This window comes from Condylura cristata, unplaced genomic scaffold, assembly GCF_000260355.1.
Source record: "Condylura cristata isolate star-nosed mole 26May11 unplaced genomic scaffold, ConCri1.0 scaffold00015, whole genome shotgun sequence".
NCBI classification, from domain to species: domain Eukaryota; kingdom Metazoa; phylum Chordata; class Mammalia; order Eulipotyphla; family Talpidae; genus Condylura; species Condylura cristata.
In genome coordinates, this window is record NW_004567116.1 from 8,506,687 (window position 1) to 8,530,046 (window position 23,360).

At 41.0% G+C, this 23,360-nt stretch overlaps 2 protein-coding genes across 6 annotated transcripts in view; one reads left to right on the forward strand and one right to left on the reverse strand.

Moving 5' to 3' along the window:
• LOC101629986 (chromosome unknown open reading frame, human C11orf49) overlaps positions 1-13,942 on the reverse strand; it is a 136,808-nt gene extending 122,866 nt beyond the window's left edge. For 4 of the 5 annotated variants that reach the window (XM_012725417.1, XM_012725416.1, XM_004682851.2 and 1 more), the window contains exon 1: positions 13,782-13,941. In XM_012725417.1, coding sequence (XP_012580871.1) covers positions 13,782-13,903 — 122 coding nt within the window. In that variant the 5' untranslated portion in view covers positions 13,904-13,941. Of the gene's footprint in view, positions 1-13,781 lie in introns of all 5 variants that reach the window. The other variant, XM_004682852.2, reaches the window with a different exon arrangement.
• Positions 13,943-16,374: 2,432 nt separating this feature from the next.
• Positions 16,375-23,360, forward strand: part of LRP4 (low density lipoprotein receptor-related protein 4) — a 55,701-nt gene continuing 48,715 nt past the window's right edge. Inside the window, exon 1 of the mRNA XM_012725182.1 lies at positions 16,375-16,496. Coding sequence (XP_012580636.1) covers positions 16,375-16,496 — 122 coding nt within the window. The remainder of the gene's footprint in view (positions 16,497-23,360) is intronic.

Consider the following 23,360-nt stretch of genomic DNA (forward strand, 5'->3'; position numbering starts at 1 on the left):
ATATATTAAATATATACCATATTATCATAAATACCCATTACAAGTATAAAAGTATTTTAACATTTTAATTCAACTAAAACTCATTGCAACATATGGTAGGAGGTATAAATCTAACTTTAATTTCTTCCATATTCCTTCCAGTCATTATGACTAATGAATTTGTCACATTTTTACACTTAGTCACGTATTAAATGAATATGTGCCCTATTTCTGCAATCTCTATTCTAGTTCACTTGGCTTATTTAAAAAATTCACTACAACATATTTTTTAACTTTAAGTTTATAATATTAATGAAATGTGAATTTGCACTCAAAATGAACACCCTAGAAAACTCCTCCTCCTTCAGCTCCCCTCCCTTCCCCACCATCACCAAGGGTAAATACACAGATTAGTTTTTTCTGCTGCTGAGAAATAATGAATCATACAGTATGCTGTTTTTTGTGTCTGGTGTCTTCAACTTCGTGAGGTTCATCTGTATGGCTATGAGTGGTTGTTCAGTAACTCTCATTGCAGTTTAATATTTCATTGTAGAATATACATAATTTACCTCTTGTTTAAGGAATTAGGGGACAGATTCGACTGAAGGAGAAGGGGAAGGGGAAGTAGGAGGCAAAAAGCCAGTGAGAGAGAAAGGGAAACTGAGATTGTTTTACTATGAGGAACCAGCTCACATGACTATGGAGACTGAGAAGTCCCATAATCTGCTGTGAGCCTGCCCAAGACCCGGGGAAGCTAGTGATGGAGTTCGGTCCAAGTCTGAAGACTTGGGAACCCGAGTCACCAATGCAGTAAGTTTCAGTCCAAGAGAAGGAGACTGGTTTCCAGCTCAGGAGTTAGGCTAAGAAATTTCCCTTATCTTTAAACTATGGTTCCTCTTTTCTTTTGTTTTTCTTTCTTTCTTTTTTTTTTTCTTGCTTAACTCTGTCTTAATGTTCTCACATTTTACTGTAAGCATTCAGATGGCAGCAAGTCACTCTTTCAATACAGCTTAGAAATCTCCTCAGCTAAATATCCACTTTCGTCTCTACTTTCTACCAGAATACCAGAACACAACTGAACCAAGTTTTTGCTACTTTATAACAAGGATTAATTTTCCCCAGTTTCTAGTAACATGTTCTTCATTTCCACCTAAGTCTTCATCAGAATGGTGTTTATCATCCATGTTTCTAGCAACATTCTGTTTAAGATTACTTATGGAGCTCCCTGGTGGCCCATGGATTAAATTTTAGGGCTATCATGTTGCCATCTTTCTCACCTGAGTTCGATCTCCAGCCAGGAAGGTAACCCACATATGAGACAGCAGACCTCTCCTGTGTCGCACCCTGCTCCGCTCAGCAGTGTGTTTCAGTAGATCTGCCTGTTCTGCTTCCCACTCTGTCTCCGGGGAATCCTTTCCCCTCTCCCCCTCACTGAATTGGCAAGTGTAAGTTCAATATCCTGGCAGATATGCCATCTGGTGAAGGTCCTTTTCAAGATTTGCATATGGTGTTTTCTTGCTATCTCCTTAATCGATTAATCAATCGCTCTCTCACCCTCACAACCTAATAACCTTATAAAGATCCCACCTCCAAAATTACTGGGCTTCAACATATGACTCACATAAACATTTAGTCCATAGTAGAACATAAGGAAATTTTTCCAGGTGATGAAAAGTACTTTATATCTGACTGTGGTCATGATTATATAACTATATACGTTTATAATATTTTACTAAGTTAGACCCTTAAAGTTGCTGATTTCATTAATACAAGTTGTCAATAACACTGACAGATGGTTGATTAGTTTTTCTGCATTAATAGTTACATTCTGTAACTGTCTCTAAAAGTTAAAAAAATCTTCATGCAGTATCTAGATAGAATTCTGCCCAATTTATGATCATTTAACAAAGCCAACTCAATCTCTAAAGACAAAATAAAATATCATCAGTAAACTTGTCTATTTTTATTGTTTAATCTATTTTCTTTAAAACTTTCTAAATTTTCTAAGTATTCTCTTTTTAACATCTTTTTTTTATTAATTAGGTATTAGCAGCACTAACTTTTCCTCTAAGTATTGCTTTGATAAATACCTATAAATTTTAATGTTCTGGAGTTTAAAACATAGTTTAATATTCTTGTAATTTTTAAAAGGCCCTTGTGGTCAGCTACTTATAATTCTACTTACATTGTAATTTTATAGCAAGGTTTTTGAAAATATAGGGCATACAATTTCTACTTTTTATTTACCAAAAACTGCTTTGTATTGTGTATTAAGATTTATGAGATACTGTGATTTATAATAAGAAATACCCACATACACACACATATATTTGTCTCTGCCCTTAGTTCCTGACAGGGTGCTCCTAAAATTCCAGCTAATTCCTAAGTGGTTCCTGCAGTAAGGCTTCTGAAAACTTTGTGATTTCATGTTTGACAGGAATGTCTTTTGTCCTAATGAGGTGACTCTGGGTGTGCTCCTGGGTGGCTCCTAAATGGAAGCTGCTCTCTCTTTCTCTTTCACATGTGCATGCACGCACACACACATACATACACAGCAAAAAACAAGCCATCAGAATCTTGGACTTTTCAGCTCCATTCCCTATTCTTTTGAAAAAGGAGAGGATTAAAATAAGCTAATGATTGATCATTCCCAATAATGAAGGTCCCATAAAAAAATCTCAAGAGGGTATTGCCCACAGCTTCACAGGCGCAGAAACTCCTATACTCAAGACCCTCCCAGACGTTCCCTTGTGTATTGCTTCATCAGGCTGTTTATCTGTATCCTTATTCAACTCTGGTAAAATGTAACCACAAGTGTTTCACAAGCAGTTCTGTGGACTGCTCTAGTAAATTAACTGAGTCTGAGGAGGGGTTTATCAGTCTGGACCTGGGCCTCCCTGGTGCTTTGAGATTGAGTCTCAGCACTATCACTGATGAGGCCTCAGTTCCTTCCCAGCTAACCCACATCACACACTATTTCCCTTAGCAGTGCATTTCACTGGATCTGCCTGCTGTTCCCATTCTGTCTCTGGTGAATCCTCTCACCTCACAGCACCTCAGACTTATACATTATTCTACATAAAAATAAATAAAATCTTTTTTAAAAAAGGAGCTATATGTATATGTAACTAGGGGAGTTCACAGCTTACAACTGGCATCTGAGGTGGGAAGTGGCTTTGTGGACCTCCCCTGGAGCCTGTGGTGTCTAAACGTATCTCCAGAGAACACCTCAACTCAACTGGTGCCACAGAGAATTACTTGCTGTGAGGAAAAATTGCCACACATGTAGTGACCAGAAATGTCAAGTGTTCCCTGTGAAGGTAAAGAAGACACACGGGGAAGTAACACAGTAGGGAAGAACTAGGTTTTCCTACACAAAGGAAGAGAAAAAAAACGAGGTTTTTCCTTCACAGTTTGCAATAGATACTCCATTCTTAATTCCTATACTTTCCCATGTAGTATTTTCCTAAATGTTTTTAATTTTACCTCTCTGTTTGTAATGTTCACATTCATCAGAAGGGATATTGATCATACTTTCTCATGGGTTAGTTAAGAGAAATACACGATAGAGTCTGGCAAGATGGCAGAGTGAAGACAACTGAATCAAAGAGCACAAAGTCAACAACCCCTACAGAAAAACCAACGACTTCTAAATACATTGGCAGCGAAGATGTGATGGAAAGGGAGAGAGCTGGATGAAGCGCCCCCTGCTGTTGACTCCAGGACATGCAACCACATCCAAGATGGAGACCCAATACCATCTTGAAAAAGAGGCGCAAAGAATTGGTATGCAGGGCAAGGGGCGCCGAACCGGAGAACTAAAGGGTAAGGGTGCAGAGAAAAGACTGCTGATTTGATTCTGAGGCTCCCAGTCTAGACAACTGGGGTCCAAACCAGCAAGAAGGACTAGATTGGATCACCTGGCCTCTTTACAGACGAGGCAATTTATAACTCCGTTGTTCCTTTAGAAATGTGATGATAGATGGATGGATAAATAGATAGACAGACAGACAGATCTGGAAGAGCAAAGGTCAAAATAGTCCCTAATCCAGGCACAGCAACAAAGATTAGCTCCAAAGGCTATTAGTAGGCATAATCTTGAAGAGAAAAAAGGTGGGTCAGTCATTCTTTTAAAGATCTACTTCCTTGGATCAACATTCCCTATCATGTCAACCACTAAAGACAAGGCAAAAGATTGACTGCACACATAAGACGTGATCCATTAATCATGTCTACGCATCAGGATTGGTTTATAAACTGTCCACAAAGATGATCAATTTTAGATCTCCTGAAATAGGTTAAGATATTTGACATATTAATTAATTCAGTCTCTCAACCACCTGGGGGGTAGCTTTTATCAAATCCATTTGTTGGGGAAATTTGGTCATGGAGAATAACAATAGTATTTTCTATTTACAAAACACCTTGCTGATAAAGAACTCCAAATGTTTATCTTTTCAATCTTGAAACATTCCTTTGAGGTAGGTGGCAATCTTACTTTTTCCTTTTTTTTATTTACTTATTTATGCATAAAAGAGATGGGCTGGGGGTGGGGGTATGTGGGGGGGATGGTGAGTGAGAGGATCAGAATAGGCAGATCTACTGAAACACACTACTGAGGGGAGCAGCCAGGAGAGGTCTGCTGCCAGGTGGGTCAACTCCCTGACCGAGATCCAAACCTGTAGTGGCGGAGGAGAGCTTCATAGGGCTGTGACTTAACCCCTTGTGCCACCAGGGAGAGAGGCCCCACCTTTTCCTTTCTTACAGATGAAATGCCCAGGCTCAAGGATCTTAAAGACTTTCTCACACGAAGCCTGCTAGCTGGGACATACAGCTGGAGATTAACACCAGAACATGGACTCAAGTCTGAGCTGCACATAGTTCACAGTTCATAATTCTAGTTTTCCCCATCGTTGTCTCTCAGCACATCACATTCCAAAGAACTGGGGTTCAACTGTTTGTTGTTTGAGCTCATGGGCTCACTGTTTATAAAGCTTACTACCACTTCTTTAAATTGGACTATTTAAGTTTCGACTAGGTGCCCGAAAGCTAAATTATTTTTTACAATGTTAGTTTACTGTCTGTGCACTAACATTGTAAATGATGTCATCAGGAATGTACAAAACTTTTAGACAAAGCTGCAGGGCCGATAAAAGCAATTCACAGAGGAAGAGTGCGTCCCCCCCCCCACCCCTTTTTATTTGAAGTAGGCATCACACAAAAAGATGACTCATTAAGCCCCAAAGAGTTGACTGTGCTTGGAAGGGCTCTTAGGCAGCCCTCCACAAAGAGAGCCGAGTGGCAGCGTAAGGCCTCCCCTTCCGTGCACTTTCCTCCAGGCAGAATGTGCACTTGTGAGGCTACATACACATTCATAATCTCCCCTGAAAGGCGACTCCTTCCATGTGACGGCAGAACAGTGGTCTGAGTGCTAGCTCATGTCGCCTGTGCTGTTAACAAGCTGAAACACCAGCCTGGTTTAATCTCTCCTTTCTGAAAACTAAGATGGGATAGAAGAAGTAAAGCCAGGAGAACTCCACACAGAGAGAAAGGAAGCCAGCCCCAGCGCCCAAACTCACTTTCTCATGGGCTAAGCCTCTTTGTGGGTCGCCTACTTACGTGTCAATTTGCTGGACTCTGAGGCATGAGAACCATGGAGCCAAGTGGTTCTGGCAGCCTCCATTTGACAGGCAAAGCCAAAGACATGTGGCCTTTGGCACATTTCACATTCAAAAGTGTTACTGTTTCAAACATGCCTATTTTAAAATATATAATTTTCCCAATTAGCACCTTGTATGCAGGCTGGACACAGAAGATGTTCTACCTCATGATTTAAAAAAAAAAAAAAGGCAAAGAAAAGGCAGTAGTATAGCCAAATTCCTGCCAGACACCTCTGTTTACTGCCCACCTGTGAGGTATCCCAGGTGAGACAAGTCTGGGTTTAACAAACACCTGATAGGAAGGCCCAGAGCAGGAGCAGATTTTGTCTGAGATTACAGAAACTGAAGCTTGTGTTTTATCACAATTACCTGTAATCTCAGGGCCAGATAATAGTATTAAAAAGACCTTGAGCTATACAATAGGACAGCTGGAAAAAGGCTCTAACTCTAAATAAAGAACAGCACTTTTAAAAAGCTAATTCAATAAGGAAAAAGAAAGGGCTTGGAAAGTGCCTTCTCCAACAATATTTACTTTTATTGGGTTTCTGTTAATCAAACAAAAACTTAGTCACAAGCTTTTATGAAAAATACATTTGATGATTTCAGTAGTAATTGCTTTGTTTAAAGAAAGGTGCTTAAGAGGAAACGTAGCTAATGGGATCAGTAATTTGGTAAGTTCAGATGTGTTTGGGAAAATCCCTCCTCTCTTTGATAAATCATTAAAATTCTGCTCAGATAAATGTGTTTTGACTTGAGATTCCAATCACAGATTGAGCTATTTCCTAAGGCCCTAGGGGAGCAATACAACCTAGTGGACCCAGGGATTAGTTTACAAGGGTAATTCCAGTCTTAATCAAAGCATATTGCTTGGCCCAACTTAAGGATGGTATCTCACGGAGATGTCCCAAACCTGTATAAAGTTTCCTTCCTTCTTATAAAACCATTAAAAAAATGGATTACATCTTATTGTGTATCCACAACACAGGAGCTATGCCTTCGGTATAATCAGTTTAAAACCAGATACAATAGATTTTATACAGTCATCCTTTTTTTTTTTTTTTTTAAAAGATTTATTTATTTATTCATACAGAACTGGGGTACAGGCCAGAGATGCGGAGGGTGAGAGGCTTCACCAGAGACAGAGTGGGAAGCAGAACAGGCAGATCGACGAAGTACACTGCTGAGGGGAGCAGCGGGCGGGTCAGGAGAGGTCTGCCACGCCATGTGGTCACCTCCGGGGCAGGCGGGGATCGAACTCATGCGGAAGTGGCTTTAGTTTCTCAGTGCAGTGCTTTAACCCGCTGCGCCACCAGGGAGGGCCCAGTCATCCTTTTTTTTTAATCCATGAAAGGAGGTGAGGAGGAAACCAAGTGTCTCACATAGTAGGAATTCAGTACCTATTTGTTGGATTGAATTCCGTCCCTCTTTTAAATTTTACAATTTATTCTGCTATTCAAAAGGAGAGGGGGAATCAGTCATTTAATCATGGAGCACTTAAACACTATGTAGGAAGAAACAAAGACTAAGCTTGTCTTTCTGCTTCCATTTTAGTAAGAAATTGTAAACAAGTATACAAATAGATAAACCAGATAACTGTAGTAATTTTATGAAGGCTATAAACAGGTGAATGAGAGATGGAAGCAAATGGACCATGTAACTCTTCTGATATACTATACTACTTTTTAAAGCTTCAATTACCTACTCTTTATAAAATTACTCATTTAACAAACATTGTATTTGTGTAAATAAAATTGGTCCCCAACTTTTGGACTGATTTAGAGGAAAGATTTTAAGATTACTTAAACATATAAATGGTAAGTGAGGTAAGAAAGTTATAGAACTATTTAAAAACCTTAGAGTAACAAAAATCACCTGCAATTTACTTACCTGGGTGACAGTGGGGGAGAGTGGAGAACATGTGTTAGAATGCACATGCTCACTTGGATGGAGCCGGAAAAGATCATGCTTAGTGTGATAAGCCAGAAAGAAAAAGAAAAACACCGGATGGTTTCGCTCATAGCAGGAGTATAATGGATCAGGCGAGAAAATAATAAGAAGAATGAACAGCCATATACCAGAGATATTTTGTGGGGGTGGAATGGGGAATGGGATCAAAAATGGGGAGGGGGGGGGAAGTGCACGGGACTATAGCAATGGCACATGGGTGACTTGGTGATGGGAAACAATTGAGATGAAAAAAAAAAAGTACAAAATGATGTAAAAATAAACTATTATATTGGAAAAAAAAAAGTGCATGCTCTTCTTTTTCCCAGCAAGAAGATATTTATTATGTTATTATTATATAGTTTACAGAGTCGTTGGAAAGAGAGACGGTGAATATCCCAGAACTGGGCCACCATGGGAACTGCTGCCTTGCCAGGACTGAGCAGAGGCTGAGGGTACTTGGGAAATGCCAAGACAGCTGTGCACAAGCTGACCCACACTGTGCCAGTATGTGTGACACTGTCAATTTGTGTCATGGTCATTTAGGAATAGATGACTTTGTGAATGTGGTCATCATTACTTTAAAGCGATTAGTACTATGTATTATATAGCCTAGTAAGTCAGAGTAACAGCTACAATATTTTATTTCCTTTTTGCAACAACCCAAGCACTTTGCAGTTCTAAAAGTATTTCTGATTATTGTGAAAAAAAAAAAAAATGCTTCCTAGCATGGAATTAGGTTTGGAAAAATAAGTTTGCTTATCCAAATTCAGCCAAAACACAACAACAACAAAAAACTGTTTCTGGCAATAGAACAAGTAAATATCATGGACTATGATATCTGCAAATATTAAAAAATAAGATTACTGACTTAAGAATCTTCCACACAGAAAGAGCTGTATGTCAGAACCTTTGCCAATGCATAAAGAAATTGTATTCACCTGATGGCTGGAAGGGACTCTATCAGTGACTGTTGGATGTTGTCTTAGCCCCGGTACTCTGAGAAACAGACACCAAAACAGGATCAGACATGAAAGATATCTACAGGGAACCGCCCACGGCAGAGAGTGGGGAGGGAGCTGAAGGAGCTTGGCTGCTGATATACAATGTGGGGCTGAACATTGTGAAGGAAAGAGGAAAAATGAGAGTATTAGAGGCCAGCACTATGGGATTCCTCAAGCTCCAGCTGCCATAGCAGGAATCATGCATCTCCTAGAAATGATGGAATCATGCATCTCCTAGAAATGATCCGTCCCACCGAGTCACTGTCTAGGAGCAGCCTGTGAGCAGAGTGACCTCAGATGAAGAGCTGCTGGATTCAGAGCAGAGGTTTGGAGTCAGTTACCAATGCCTACCATCAATAGGAGAGCTGAGAGGTACCCTTTCATCATTGCCACAGATGAATTACATATACTTATAAAAGTATAGTAGTATTATAATAGTAGTGAGTATTTATTCAGCACCTACCCAGGTGTTCAATGTAGACACAATGTAGCAACAAGGCATTACCCTCAAAGTTTACATGTAGGAGGCAACTACTATTAACCACACTTTGCAGAAAAGGAAACTAAGGCACAGAGAGGTTAAGTAACTTCTTCAAGGTCACACAGCCACCCAAAGTACAAACCTTATTATCCACAAAACTCTCCCAAAAGCTTTATTTTTAAAGTTATCTTCCTCATTACCTGCCTACAAGAGATGAGTCCAGTAGCAAAACGGAAGTGGAATTTTACTATTCCCTGATCCATACTGATTCCTAGGATGCCCCCTCCTGGCAGAAATGTTAAATTAAGTCCTTAGAGTCACCTGAACCTACTCCAGGATCCATCCATATCTATGCAATAGTTGGACCCTCATTTTTGGTCAAAGTATTTACAGCCTAGAACTTACCAGTGGATTAGAATTACCTGCTGGATTAAGAGTTCTAGCTCCATGATATACTAACCAGTAATTTAATACCTGTCTGCTGCCATTCCTCCTCTATGAAAAGGAGATAACAATTGAAACTCCTCTTATTATTCTAAAATATGTGAAGCACTTAAACTATTGTCTGGCACATAGTAAGTGGTCAATGAATCTTTATTGCTGTTGTTAGAGGCTTACATTTGGGGAACTTTAAAGTCAGATTATTCATAGTCAATTTAACATATATGTAAATTATATGTAAATATTAAGTGCCTACTTTGTGAAAGGTAGGCATACAGTAATTAATAAAATACAATTCCTGTTCTCATGAAATTTACTTGTATCTAATAGACTGTTTAAGAGCTCCATCTTTAACAAGAAAGCAAGACTCACTGCCTCTTTATTATTGACAATAGTTGGTTTATTTGTTTTTATTTTCTAAGTGGAGGGGGAAAAAAGCTATGGAATCCCTGCTTTGCTATGCATCATCCATCACCCGTGTGAGACTTTTTACAACTCAATTAGCCTTTCTAATTGAGTTGCCTCATGTGATCAGGACATGATATCCATCACTGGTAAACGAGACTAGCAATAATACCTCCTTCATATAGTGGTCATGAAGACGAAGGGATAGCATTAAGCATATATAAGTGCTCAAACAACATAGTTTAAAGAAAAACTATTCAATTTATCATTAAGTCCTCTAAGCGTATAGCCTGCCAAGGAAAAAGATCATCTCTGACTTCTTAGAGTTACCTATTATGCCAATCCACTACCAGTCTTACTGAGAAATAAGCAGTTTCCATGGAAACCAAAAAGGCAACTTGGAGCCTGGATGAAAGCAGTCTTACCAAATTAGGTGGGGTAAAAAGTAAGCCTCACACCCTCACGCTTATACTCAGGTCAGCACGTAGGTGGTGTTTTGCAAACCTGGGACCAGAACAGGCTGCCCTTCGGCTCTAGAGAGCTCCCCACACCCAACCAAACACACAGACACACCTCAGCCTCTGGCAGAGGCTCCCAGTAAGTAGCTTTCACAAGCTGGAAACTTTTCATGGGTCTGACACAAAGAGTTCTGTACTTATTTCATCTCTGTTCAGGCCAGAGCATTAACACAATTTCTATCAGTATGGTCTGATGACTGCAGGCATGAACATCGGTGAGCTGATTCTGTAATGATGATCTTAAGATCTTAAGCCATAACAGGCCATGATTATAGGTTCCTAATCCACGAAGTCAATGGGGAAAAGATCAGTTTACCCAACATAATATGAGATTGTTTTCTTCGCTAGTAGTCAAAAAGACAAATGTTAAGTCTTAGCCAGCAGGTAGAATAGGAAATCTATAGATATTCATTGAATAGGTATCCTTGTAATATAGATACCATAATACTAAAAAGGGATCTCCAGGTACACTTATAAGGGAGGGCACTCAGATTGGCATTTTCTGTTTCACTGAATGCCTAGAACTTTCCTGTTTCTTCAAATTTATTTTCTCTACTATGTATTGTCTTTGCTAGTCCTATACATGCAAATAGCTTTATAACTTATAAGTTAAAAATGAAAAGAATGCGGAGATTACAATTGAGATGGAAAAAAATGTACAAAATGATGTAAAAATAAACTGTTATAAATAAAAAAAAAGAAATGAAATGAAAAGAAAAAAGCTCCTATAAATATTTTAAAATGTAAGTTTGGGAAATTATTATATTAAAATAATTTCCACAAGGCATGGTTTCAAACAATCATTAAATTGAGGTGAATGCTTCAAAACAGTATGCCCCTAAGTATGGAATACTTACTATTCCTATGACTATTACTCAGCTCAAACTGTAAGGGGCAGGGAATAATCTCGACTAAAGACATGTGCATTTCAGCAGAGTTGTATGGTCTGCTGAACCATGAAGAAGCAAATGTGTGGAATGATCCTGCTTAAGGCAATAATATGTCCAAAAAGGTGATTAGGAAAGGAGTCTAAAACACTTATATGCAGTCTCCAACTATTTAAAGTTCTTTGACCTTAGGATGCTGTGAAAGCCATCCACAGCCAGTGGAAACATACTTAGAATGTTGACATTTTCCTAGGCTAGTGCTATTACTACAATATGCCCTCGTGGAGAAGACAACTACTGTTTAAGTGAAACTCAAGACATCGCCCAACTGTAGGTTAATGTAGGTGTTCTGAACATGTTTGCAGTGGGCGAGGCTAAGCTAAAATGTTTAGTAGGTTGGGTGTATTAGCTGCATTTTCTACCTATGATATTTTCAACTTAGGATGGGTTTAATGTTACATAACTCCATCATGAGTCAAGGAACAGCTGTACACAACAGAGCCTGAAAGAGCATTTGTTCAGGGTTCACACATTTTCAGCAACCTCAGGTTTTGATTATGTTTGTATGTTCATCAACATTGCCATGGAATTAGTCTCCTTGGAAAGTCACTAGTGGAGGAACCAACAACTTCTACTCACCAAAGCACCAGTATGTCAAACATGCTAAGCGTTGAGATAACATAACTCAAGCAGCAAACACCCAAGGAACTGAACAATGAGCTAGGAGACACACACACACACACACACAAAGGCTATATAGAGATATTCTTAGCAAAAATCTAGGAATTGCTATTGAATATATTCACTGAATACAAAATTTTCTGTGATATAATTATCCCCTTTTCTCCAATTAAGGGATATATTTATAGTCACCCTAATATCTCTCTCTGTCCCAATTTATTTTGTGGAATTTATCCTTGCAGGATATTCAGTAGGCTATTTTTAATAATATCAAAAAGCTAGAAACTTGAGAAATGGTTAAGTAAATCATTTAACTACTATGCAAGCTTTAAAAAAAGAATGTGGAAATTCTCTACAGACACAGAAACTACTGGTATATTAGACCAAAAAATGCGCATCGTATTCTTTCCTAGGTACATACATAAAGAAACTTGGCAAGGACACACAAGAAACAGTGGGGCCAGAGATGGATAGGAGTTTGGCAGATGGGAGAAGGGATAAGAGGTCTCTTTTTGCTAAAAACTTCTTTATATTTTTGAATCGTTTCCATGTTATCAATTCATAATGTTAAAGTATAAATGCTTTTTACTGAAAAAAATGTGTACAGTACATCCATACATTTGACTATTACTCAGCAATAAAAAGAAATGAGTTAGCAAGCCAGGAAAAGATCTGGAAGGGCATCAAGTATATATTGCTTAGTAAAAGTAACCAGTGACTCCAAATAGATGACATTCTGGAAAAGTAAAACTTTATAGACAGTAAAATAAGCAGTGGTTGCTAAGGGTTTGGGGGTAGAGGAAGGATGAATAGGACTTTTAGGGCAGTGAAATAATTTGCATGATACTACAATTAAGCATTTGCCAAAATCCATAAAACTGTACAACACAAAGAGTGAGCCCTAATGTAAACTATGGACTTTAGTAAATAATAATGTAGCAATATCAATTTATCAACTGTAACAAATGTACTACACTAATGTCAGATGTTAATAATAGAGGAAATTCTTGAACGGGGGAAGAGCTGGTACTTGGGTTTTCTCTTATTGGGTTTTCTCTGCTGAATTTTCTATAAACTTCATGTCTCTAAAAACTGTGCATGTGACTATCTATATATGTGTATGTATGTAAATGCATTTTTTTATTCATCCTGTAAATGCCTTATCCATTGAAAGTGCGCCATAAAGTCCTACAGTGACAGTCTTAGTGGTCAAAACAACTCTGGAACTGGCAAATCAGATTCTGAGTCTAGTCCCTCCATTTTTCATCTGCGTGGCCTGATTTTCACAAATTACCTCTTCAGCCTTAGTTTCTCCGTGTGCAAAATGGAAAACACACAAACACAGTGTTTTCTGCCAGGGCAGTTGTGAAGACTCCATAAAGAATGCATCTAAATGCTTAGTATTGAGCCTGATGTAAAAGTAAAGCTCGAAAATGTTAGTTGCCACTATAACGGTAAAACGACTATTCAGAATGATTGATTTGGCACTTCATGTTTAAAGGTTACTCAGCTACCAGCGTATCAATACCTTCAAAAGGGCTCCAAAATTCTCAATTCCAACCTACCCCACTTGCCGCATAATCCACACTGCACACTTCAGGCATTCCTTGCTCCCCCGATTTCCTCTCACTCGGCCTTGCACACACAGGCCCTGGAACGCCCCCCTCCCTCCCTACCCCACTCGGACCGTACCACTCAGACCCGGTTCCCGCCTCCCCCTCAGTCCCCGGCCTAACTCGTCTGCACTTCTTTCCTTCCCCAAAGCTGAAGGAAGCGCCTACCCAGATACTCGTAGTCCGGTAAGGCTAGACGCTCCGGACTCAGCATCCTTTGACCGGGGCAGCTTCCAAGCTCTAGCTCTTCTGCTTCCGGAACCCAGGTCGTGGGCACACTCCGTTGCCATGGCACCAGCGCAGCGGGAGGAGAGATGGGAGGAGAGGGGGGGGGTGTCCCGCAAACTGTTTCCGTCTCGCAACGCCAAGCTGGCCACACCAGTTCCGGGAACAGTCACTTCGCAAAGGTGGAAGTTTCTTTGGTCCTAGAAAAATTTGAGTTGGAGGGTTCTTTTGAATCCACACTATTCATACTTCTTTGTTTTTCCTGTTGTCGACGAATTATTACAAGCTTTCCATGCCTCAGTTCTTGAACTTTGTAAATAATCCTACTTTAGCCCCCTCTCACCCCTAATTTCCCATAAACATTTTATATCCGTTACCTTTTTAATCCCTATTATTTACTGCCTTAAATTACGACAGTTTTTCCATGTAGGTAGATCTTGACAGCTCTTTGAGATCAGATATGTTTCTTTTTTGTCTCTGACAACAAAAGATGCTCGTATTCTCTGACTTCATTACTGTTTCTTCTCAAATTCCTCTTTACCCTTAGTCCCTACTTCTACTCTTACTTGGAGTATTTTACTATTTGAAACCTTTTCCAGTGTTTTTCTCCTTTGTTTTTTTCCCCTAGACATTTCACTTAACTGAGGGGATGCTGCAAAGGGAGGACCCCTTTTGGGGTTTCCCCCCAACTCATATGCCTAAGTGCTCACTTCTTCTTTTAGAAGGGAGGAGATTCACTGGCTTTCAAGCTCTCAGATATCCAAAAAATAATTCTTTTTTTGTGCCACTGCACTCCCAACAACAGGGTAGAGATCTGTAGTACTTGCCACATTTCAAACTTTGTAGAAAAAACCCACTCTGTCTCACCGTTTATTTTTAGTTAGCCCCCTCCCCCAACAAGTTAAGTTTTTTTGTGAAAAGAAAGGAGGAAGGAAGGAAAGAGGAAGGAGATAAGGAAGGGAGAGAAGGAGGCAGGGAGGGAGGAAGGAACCGCTACTGGGAGGGAAAGGAAAGAAAAGGTTCTACTCCGGGTGTTCTGAGGGGGCTATTCTTAGTCTCCTCCAACAGGAGCTTCAAACCTCCTAATTCTCCCTTTCCCTAAAATTGTCTGTATGTTTCATTTCTAGGCTCCCTTGAGTCAATGGGGTGTGGGATGTGGTAAGGATAAAGGAACAGAGTCAAACTAGGAACACCATGTATTATCTTGAGGTAATGAACTTTGATACTAGCTGTGAAGGTTTGCAAATCTGATAAAAATATTTACCTTCTTCTTCTGCAACCCATGCTTCCTGCCGCCCTCCCCAATGCGGCTGGAGGGGATGGAAGTTTCATAACTCTCACACCTGTGGTGCATTACTATATTATTAATAAAATAATAGGATAGCAATTATTAAAGATTATAATTTCATTATATTTCCAGGAAACCAGAAGCTATTTGCAGATCATTTCATTTGTCCCCATAAAAACTTTCTAAGGGCCCTCCTCAATGGCGCAGCAGGTTGGAGGCTGCACTAGGAAGCTAAGCCATGCCGTCACCGCTTTTGAGTTTGATCCCCACCGAGGAGGTGACCCACATGGCTTGCAGATCCCTCCTGTCTCGCCTGCTACTTCCCTCAGTAATGTACTTTGCGGATCTGCCTGTTCTGCTCCCCACTCTGTTTCTGGGGAATCCTCTCAACCCCCCTGCACCTCTGGCCTGTATTGCATTTCTGTATGCATAAATAAGTAAATCTTTTTAAAAAAAAAAACTTTCTAAAATACTTCTCCCTTTCTAGCAGGAAACCAAGGAACATTGTCAGGAAAATGACTTGTCTAGCGTCATCCAGTCAAGCAAAGGGAGAGCTGGAACTGGAGCTATTCCAAACTCCAAGCTAGTGGTCTGACCACTAAACCACACAGTCTCTTTTTTTAGGGTTTGTTGACTTGGCTTTTATTTATTTATTTTTCCCTTTGCTCTGCCCTGCCAGCCACTGGAAGCTCACAGATAAAAGCTGAGAATTTTGAGTGGAGCATTATCCTTGGAGGGTGCTGCTGCCAGGGTCAGTGTGGCAGAGCTGGGAACCAGCCCCAAGAATATAGCTTTGTTTTAGCATTAACCCGTTTGTGGTTATAATAATGATAAGTTTGAGCACCAGTGGCGCCTGACTGTTAATGACTCAAAGAAAGCTAAATAAGAACAAGATGTCATCTCTGGAGCAATTTGTAGGTTTTTCCTACAATTCCATCCCTTCCATAAAAATCCTAAGGACCCTTGTATTTAAAGTCAGTTTTCTATTCTTTCTCTCCTGAACAGACTATTGAGAAGGGAGACTTAGAAAAGGGTTAGAGATTATTAGACTATGATTTTGAGAAATTTTGGGGTTATAAAGAAATCACAGGTAGCCTTACTGGTAGTAGAAGTACTGACTGTTTATGGTTTTCTTCTTAATGCTCTTTCATATCCTCAAATTTTTCTAAAACAGGTATTGTTGCTACAACCTGAAACAAACACAATAGATGGCTTAAAAATCTTTGAAGTATTTTTGAAGGATAAGTGATGGCCTTCTGGGTAGTGTTTGTTTTTCCCAAGAAGGAACAACTACTTTTAGATTTCTCTTCTGGCATAGATTGCATGATAATAGATTTTGGCAACACATCAGTGGTAGAGGAAATTTTTCAGTAAGGCACGCACACATACATCTTAAGAAGAGTGGAAATACCCAAGAGTTGTTAAAGTCAAGTGTGTATCTCTGACCCGTTGAGCACTAAGGGAAAAATGTCAATCTTCAATTCAGATGTGTTTTTCAGTTATGAAATTATCATAACACTTCTGAATTCTTGCCTGAACAAACAAAATCATCTGGGGGAAGCAAGTAGAATGAAATTGGTCAAACTGTAGAAAAGGCATGAAATTTTAAAGTCAAAACTACAGCGTGAGAAATAGAAACACCAAACCCAAAACAATAGGAAAAGTACTCACAAGAGAGGGGATATGTTGACATGTAATAGATCTCTCTGGCTCTACAGAGAACCCACGAAGAGATTGATAGGGGAGAAAATCCTCCCTGGGATTAAAAACTACAGAGAAGCAAACTTGAATGTACTGATAGTGTTAAACCTCAAGGAAACAATAAGGAGAGAAAAAATGCAGGCTGGATTATGCTACAAAACAGGTTCAAGAAACTGGGACACGCTTTTATCAACTCATCAAGCAGAAAAGATGCTAAAGGCAAAGTAGCTACTAAGAAATGCAGGTCATGAAATTCATGCTGAGCTTCTAGGCTCTTCTTAAAAGACTTATCTTCCATAAGGGGGGAAAAAAAAACCAGAAACAAAATGAGATGCCACTGTGTGGGATTAGTATGTTTAAATTTACAATGCTATTTGCAGAAGAGTCATTTTGGACTGCCTTAGGTCAATAAAACAACACTGTGGAAGGTTTTGCAAAGAAAAAGAAATATTCACAAATTTTTTAATAGTTAAGAATAACTGATGCATTATATGAAAGTGGTTAGGAGGACATAGCTTAACTTGAACTGAAGCTCAAGAGTAATTATAGGCTTACATTTTCTTGTTATTTTATATTTTCAAGTGCTACAAACAGAATTGGGAATCACATTTTCATATAGTTTAAGAGGGAAGATTATCTGACTCTTCTTGGTTGTCCACAAAAATTAGCTATGCCGGGCCCTCCATGGTGGCTCAGCAGCTTAAAGCACAGCACTATGAAACTAGCATGAGTTCGATCCCTAGCCAGGGAGGTGACCCACATGGCATGGCAGACCTCTTCTGACCCACCCACTGCTCCCCTCAGCAGTGTACTAAGTCGATCTGCCTGCTCTGCTCCCCACTCTGTCTCTGGTGAATCCTCTCATTATCCCTGCACCTCTGGCCTGCACCCCAGTTTTGTATGCATAAATAAATAAATCTTTAAAAAAATTAGCTGTGCCTTCTTCTCTCCTAGAGAATGCACCTTAATAAGTGTGTATTTCATTTAAAAAATTCGTTGAACTGTCCTACTAAATTGTGAGTTCCTTGAGGACAGAGGCAGTCTTCAGTCTCTGAAGCATGACCAGACCATGCTCCTTGTCTAATAGAATAAATAGCTTTTATCCCCCCTCTGGAAAACATGGGCCATTACATCCACAGGTCTGGTGGTTGTCTCATAGGACCCAATTCATGGAACAAATTCATTACCCAAAAGACCAGCCACATGCAAAGCATTACTGAGCACATTAAAAATCAATTGGAGAGCACTGACAAATCATTCTTACACCTAAATACTTTGTGTGTGAAGCCACCACCATATCACCACAGAAGAGCAACTAACTCAACAAAAGGCACAGAGACAGTGCAGCGTGTAGACAAGCTAACGGAAGTGGCTCAGGAGGACGAGTGGGAATCCACGGGAAGCATTAAATAAACCTAGGAAATAAACTTGGAAGTTCCCACATTTCAGAATCTTAGAACCAAAGCCCAGTCTCTATTTTTTCTCTCCCCACACCATCCTCCACATTATTATAAGACTTTATTGTCCTAAAAGTTGACCATGTTACTTCCTTACTTAAAAAGCATTGCTGACTCTCCAGTTCTGGATGAAACAAAATTCCTTAACACAGATGTGTATTATAAATTCACAGTTTGATCCCAAACTTACTTTTTCAGCCACCTTACTGTTCACTCTTCCCCACATACTTAATCCTCTGACCGTCCTCTCCTACTCAGTATACCCAAACTGTGCTCTTTTACATATCCTTTGCTTTGGCATAAGCTCTTTTCTCTACCTAGTTTTGCCTAGTAAGTTTTTCTTAAAGATTTATTTATTTATGCATAAAAAAAGCATGGGTGTAGGCTAGAGGGGCAGGGTGGAGTGGGGGGAGGTGAGAAGATTCACCAAAGATAGAGTGGGGCGCAGAACTGGCAGATCGACTGAAATACACTGCTGAGGGGAGCAGCGGACGAGACAGGAGAGGTCTGCTGTGCCACGTTGGTTAGCTCCCTGGCCAGGGATTGAACTCCAGCTGTAGAGGCTGCAGATAGTTTCATAGTGCTGAGACTTAACCCTTTGCAACACCAGAGGCCCTGCCTAGTCAATTCTTACACATCCTATAACCCCTCGACTAAATGTTACCAGCTCCTCCAAGAATCCCCACTAAAATAGGGTAAATGCTGGCCCTCCCTGGTGCCCACCAGGTTAAAGCACAGCACTAGGAAGCTAAAGCCACTTCCGCATGAGTTCGATTCCTGGCCAGGGAGGTGACCCACATCGCGTGGTAGACCTCTCCTGACCTTCCCACTGCTCCCCTCAGCAGTGTACTTACTCAAATGGCCTGTTCTGCTCCCCATTCTGCACCGCCTCTGCACCTATGGCTTGTACCCCAGTTCTGTATACATAAGTAAATAAATCTTTTTTAAAAATAAGGTAAAGGCAGTGAGTGAGGACAAGGCAATTTTAGGGTGGACAGGTGAGCCTTCTCTGAAGCTATCACATTGAACTGACACCAGACATGAGATGGTCTGGGGAAACAGCACTGCAAGTAGGGTGCTGCTCATGCAAAAGCAGTGAGACAGCCATCTCAGTATGTTGCTGGGTAGAAAGAAAGCCATTGTGGCTAGAGCATAATAAGAGGGAAAGTGACCAATGACGTATAGGGGGAGGCCAGGTGAGAAGTATGGATCTCATCCTAAGTGGATGAGAAGCCACTGATTGCAAGGTTTTGAGCTTAGTAACAGCATACTTGATTTATGTTTTTCAGATATCACTCTGGTTGCTGGGTAGAGAATGAGTAGTAAGGGGTCACATGCAGAATCAGAGACCATTTACACAGATGCTTGCTTCATGTTTGTTATTAGATGAGTGTTTACGCCTTGACCTATGTCTGTGTATGCTGGTATAAATTTATCTTTGCTACTGAAATAAATATATCAGGCTTGCATTGCAAAGGTTCTACTTCTGTGTGCCAGGTGTGTGAATATCAATTTTCAGGAGATAAACGTGTGGCAGAATGTCCCACTTTCCCGGATGTGACTAAGTTAGGCCAAAGAACTGAATCAGCCATAGTACTGTAGATCCTGAGGGAGGACCGCTGCTGAATTGGAACATGAGAAGTGTTGGCACTGCAAATGGTGGTGTGGAGGTTTGCAGGGGAAGAAAGGACTGAAATGCAAATCAGACTATTGCCTTATACTTTCCCTTTCTGCAGTCTCCAGCAGTAGCCCCCTGGACCTAGATAAAAGCTCCCCTTTGCAAAAAGTTAATAATATTGTCACAAATGGACTCTTTCTGGCTCAAGGCCTTTGCAAATACTGCTTCTTCTGCCTGGAAGGTCCTCCCCTTCCACTATTAGCCTGATGACTCTTACTCAACGTGTCAGTGCCTCTCACAGGTCTTTCTTGAACTCACATATCTAAGTGCTTTTCCTTAAACACCCCTATGCTTTATAACTTTAAATTCATTTGTGGGGTCTTTCTATTATCTGCCCACTGTAGGTTCCAGGGACCCCGTACATCAGTTACCACCACCTCTACAGTGCCTGGTACTTACTATACCTGAAAAGATACTTCCCCAGTTCATGAATGCTGGACAAAGGTCTAGGTAGGCTTACAGTGTAGACTTGTGGTATTACTCTTTTATAGCAGGGTTTCTCAACCTCAGCATTATTAATAATTACGGCTAACTAATTCTTCCAATAACTCCTGCTCATTGGAGCAGGTTCAGCAGCATCGTAGCCTCTACCTGTTATTGGCCAGAAGCACCCACTTGCCCAAAAAGTCTCCAGCTGCAGAATCACTCCTGCTTGTGAACCAGGGGCTGAACGTGCGAAGCGTCAGGACGTGGACTCTTTTAGATGAATTATGTTTACAAACCCAGGCTGTCAAATGATGCTGGGGTATGAGAGAATTCTATCGACCCAACCCGATCCAAATAGTGCCTGATTCTATCTGGTTTCTGTAGTGCTCACTCCCTGTGCTTCCCTTGAAAGAGTCATTAATGATGGTCTAATTCAGGGCAATATTCTGATCTTGGAAATTCAGTCCCCAGGACTGTCCTAGAAGGATGAAGGAAAGGGTAGTGTTTCTGAGGAAACCAATGCCTCTGAGACCCCTCTGGAATTGGCAGTCCCCTACAACTTTTTTGGGGGCATGTCCTAGGGGACAATAAAAGCGAGACAAACAGCCCATTCTGGCGTGCTTTTCAGGATCTCTCACTCCAAACAAGAAAGTCTGAGAGGCCTGGTAAAAATAAATATGGCTTAGCACTCCTGGCACAAGAGCAGTTTCTGACAGCCAAGACTTAACTCACCCTAGGGGGTGACCCAGGCAGGGACTATGCAACGAAGTTTGTTTCTAGCCATTGATATTCCCAGTGACTCACAGCATCCAGGGACGGTTCTGAGCACAGGGACAGTGCTGACCCGGGGAAGCAGAGGAAGACTTGGGGTGATCTCTCCGGCCTGAGTCACACAAGGACAGTCAGCCGTGTCTTTCCTCCCCAGCTCCAGAAAAACAACACAAGTAGTGCCTTCTGGAAAGGAACCTGTCCTTTGCATACAGAGCAGAAACTATTTATAAAATTCTTAACCCCCTGACATTGAAAGTATGGTGACCGCCTGCCCTGGATCTTTGGGGACAAGTGTATTCATTATGCCACATGTCCCCAGTTTTCATCTGGAAAAAAACATGGTCTCCAGAATCATAAGGTCTTTCTCAATAGTTTGAAAAAAGTGAGTCTTCATAAGCAACATATTGTCATACCCTCAGACCAAATATGTTGGAGGGGGGCAGGGCTGGAGAGGGAGGTTGAGAATCAGAATCTACTTTTCACTTTTTTACTTTGGATTTTAGACTGAGGTGACATAGGCCATACTTTCCAAACAGTAATTTCACATCATCCGGCCCTGACTTCACTGCCGCCTTCAGTCAGCAAGAAGAACTACACACACAGAAAAAGCCTGGATAAGTTACCATGGTGATGCTGAAATAGGAAGTTTCTAAGGACTGCTGAACAATTTGCCCACCACAATGATTTTGTTCATCATAACCCTCTTCTGGTGTTCTGAGAAGTTCCTGATAAACTCCAGGATCCTGGCAAAACTTTCATATATCCCACTCTACCAGCTGTAGCTCCAGCTTACATATATAAACAGTTTAAACCCTGGCCACTTCTGCTTTTTGGGGCTCAGTCTTTTGGGAGCTATCCACTGAGGTCACACCCTCCTCCCTGTCCATGTAAATGGGATAATCTCCTTCTCTCCATCTCTCTGCCACCTGGTTTTTCTGAGAAATTGCCATAACAATGCTACTTCAACCACATGTCATCTTCCTTACAGTTCCAATAGCAGTATCGGCAAGTATTGGCAAAGAAGGAGTTAACACTTCATGTTTCTTGTTTCCTTGTTACTATTGCAAAGGTAATGTTAGCTATGATCAAAGACGGTCCTTTAAAGAGAAGGCATGAGGCAAATTGAAAACAAGGATGAAAAGTCAACCTTCTGAAGCTGGATCTCCCAATGCTCACTTGGTGCTACACCCAATTATATTCCCCCCAGTTAATATAACCAGCATTTGGGTCTTTGTGACTCAAAATGTAAGAAGAAAGTGGTTTAGTGAAATTACAGATGATCCAAAGCCAGAATATGCTGGTATACCAGCCTGAAGGGGAAAGTGATAAGCAGGAAGTTGAGGACTTGGGCAAGAGTAACAGAACGAGATTCAATCTAAAAAACAAAAAAAAGGAAGGTGGTAACAAAATCATCCCAGATTATGAACCTGAATCCTAGGCCTCAAAACTAAGAGAGAGTCAATAACCTTACACAGTAACCCCCAAATTAAATATTGCTGGAAGGTCCTACAGAGGGACTCTGCGGTCTTTGGGACAGTGCAAAATGCAAATAAGGACTAACTTCCTTACCCCCTTCCTTCCTGAAAAGTTAGAAAGTCAAAGGTGAAGAGGCTAACAAGGCTGATTTACAAGGACATTGCGGAGGAACTAAGACTGTCTGGGCCCATTCTGACTTCTGAGCTGGGGCGACAGGACCCAGACAACCACCTCAGGAAATGAGTAAATGAAAGGGGGAGGTCGTGGAATTATTTAGCCCTGGAACAACGCTGCCTAGACAGTCGCGGGGATGGGGGTGGTGGGGTGGTGGAGAACTCTCGGGAAAGGAATTTTGACAGTGAGAATCTAGTTAAGATACAGCACTCCAGGCCCCCTGATGTCCCTTGTTTGATATCAATAAAGACCGAGAGTATTATGCATTAGCAAGCCTCGCGTATTCTGAGACATCAATAAAGTCTGGGCTTGGGGCCGGTAGGGGGGTCGGGGTCACGTCCAGGCGACTTGGGTCATCTCGGGTGCTGCTCTGGCGTAGAGTAGAGCCAGCAGGATCCGAGAGCTGCCGCTAGATAGATACATTTTTTAAGTTAGGGACATTCGAGCGCTAGTAATGGGGTCAGGGAGGGGGGCTCTCTGCAGGGATAGGAATGTGGGGGCGGCCCGAGGACGAGCGGGTCTGGAGCCCCGGGCGCGGGCGGGTGGGGTCC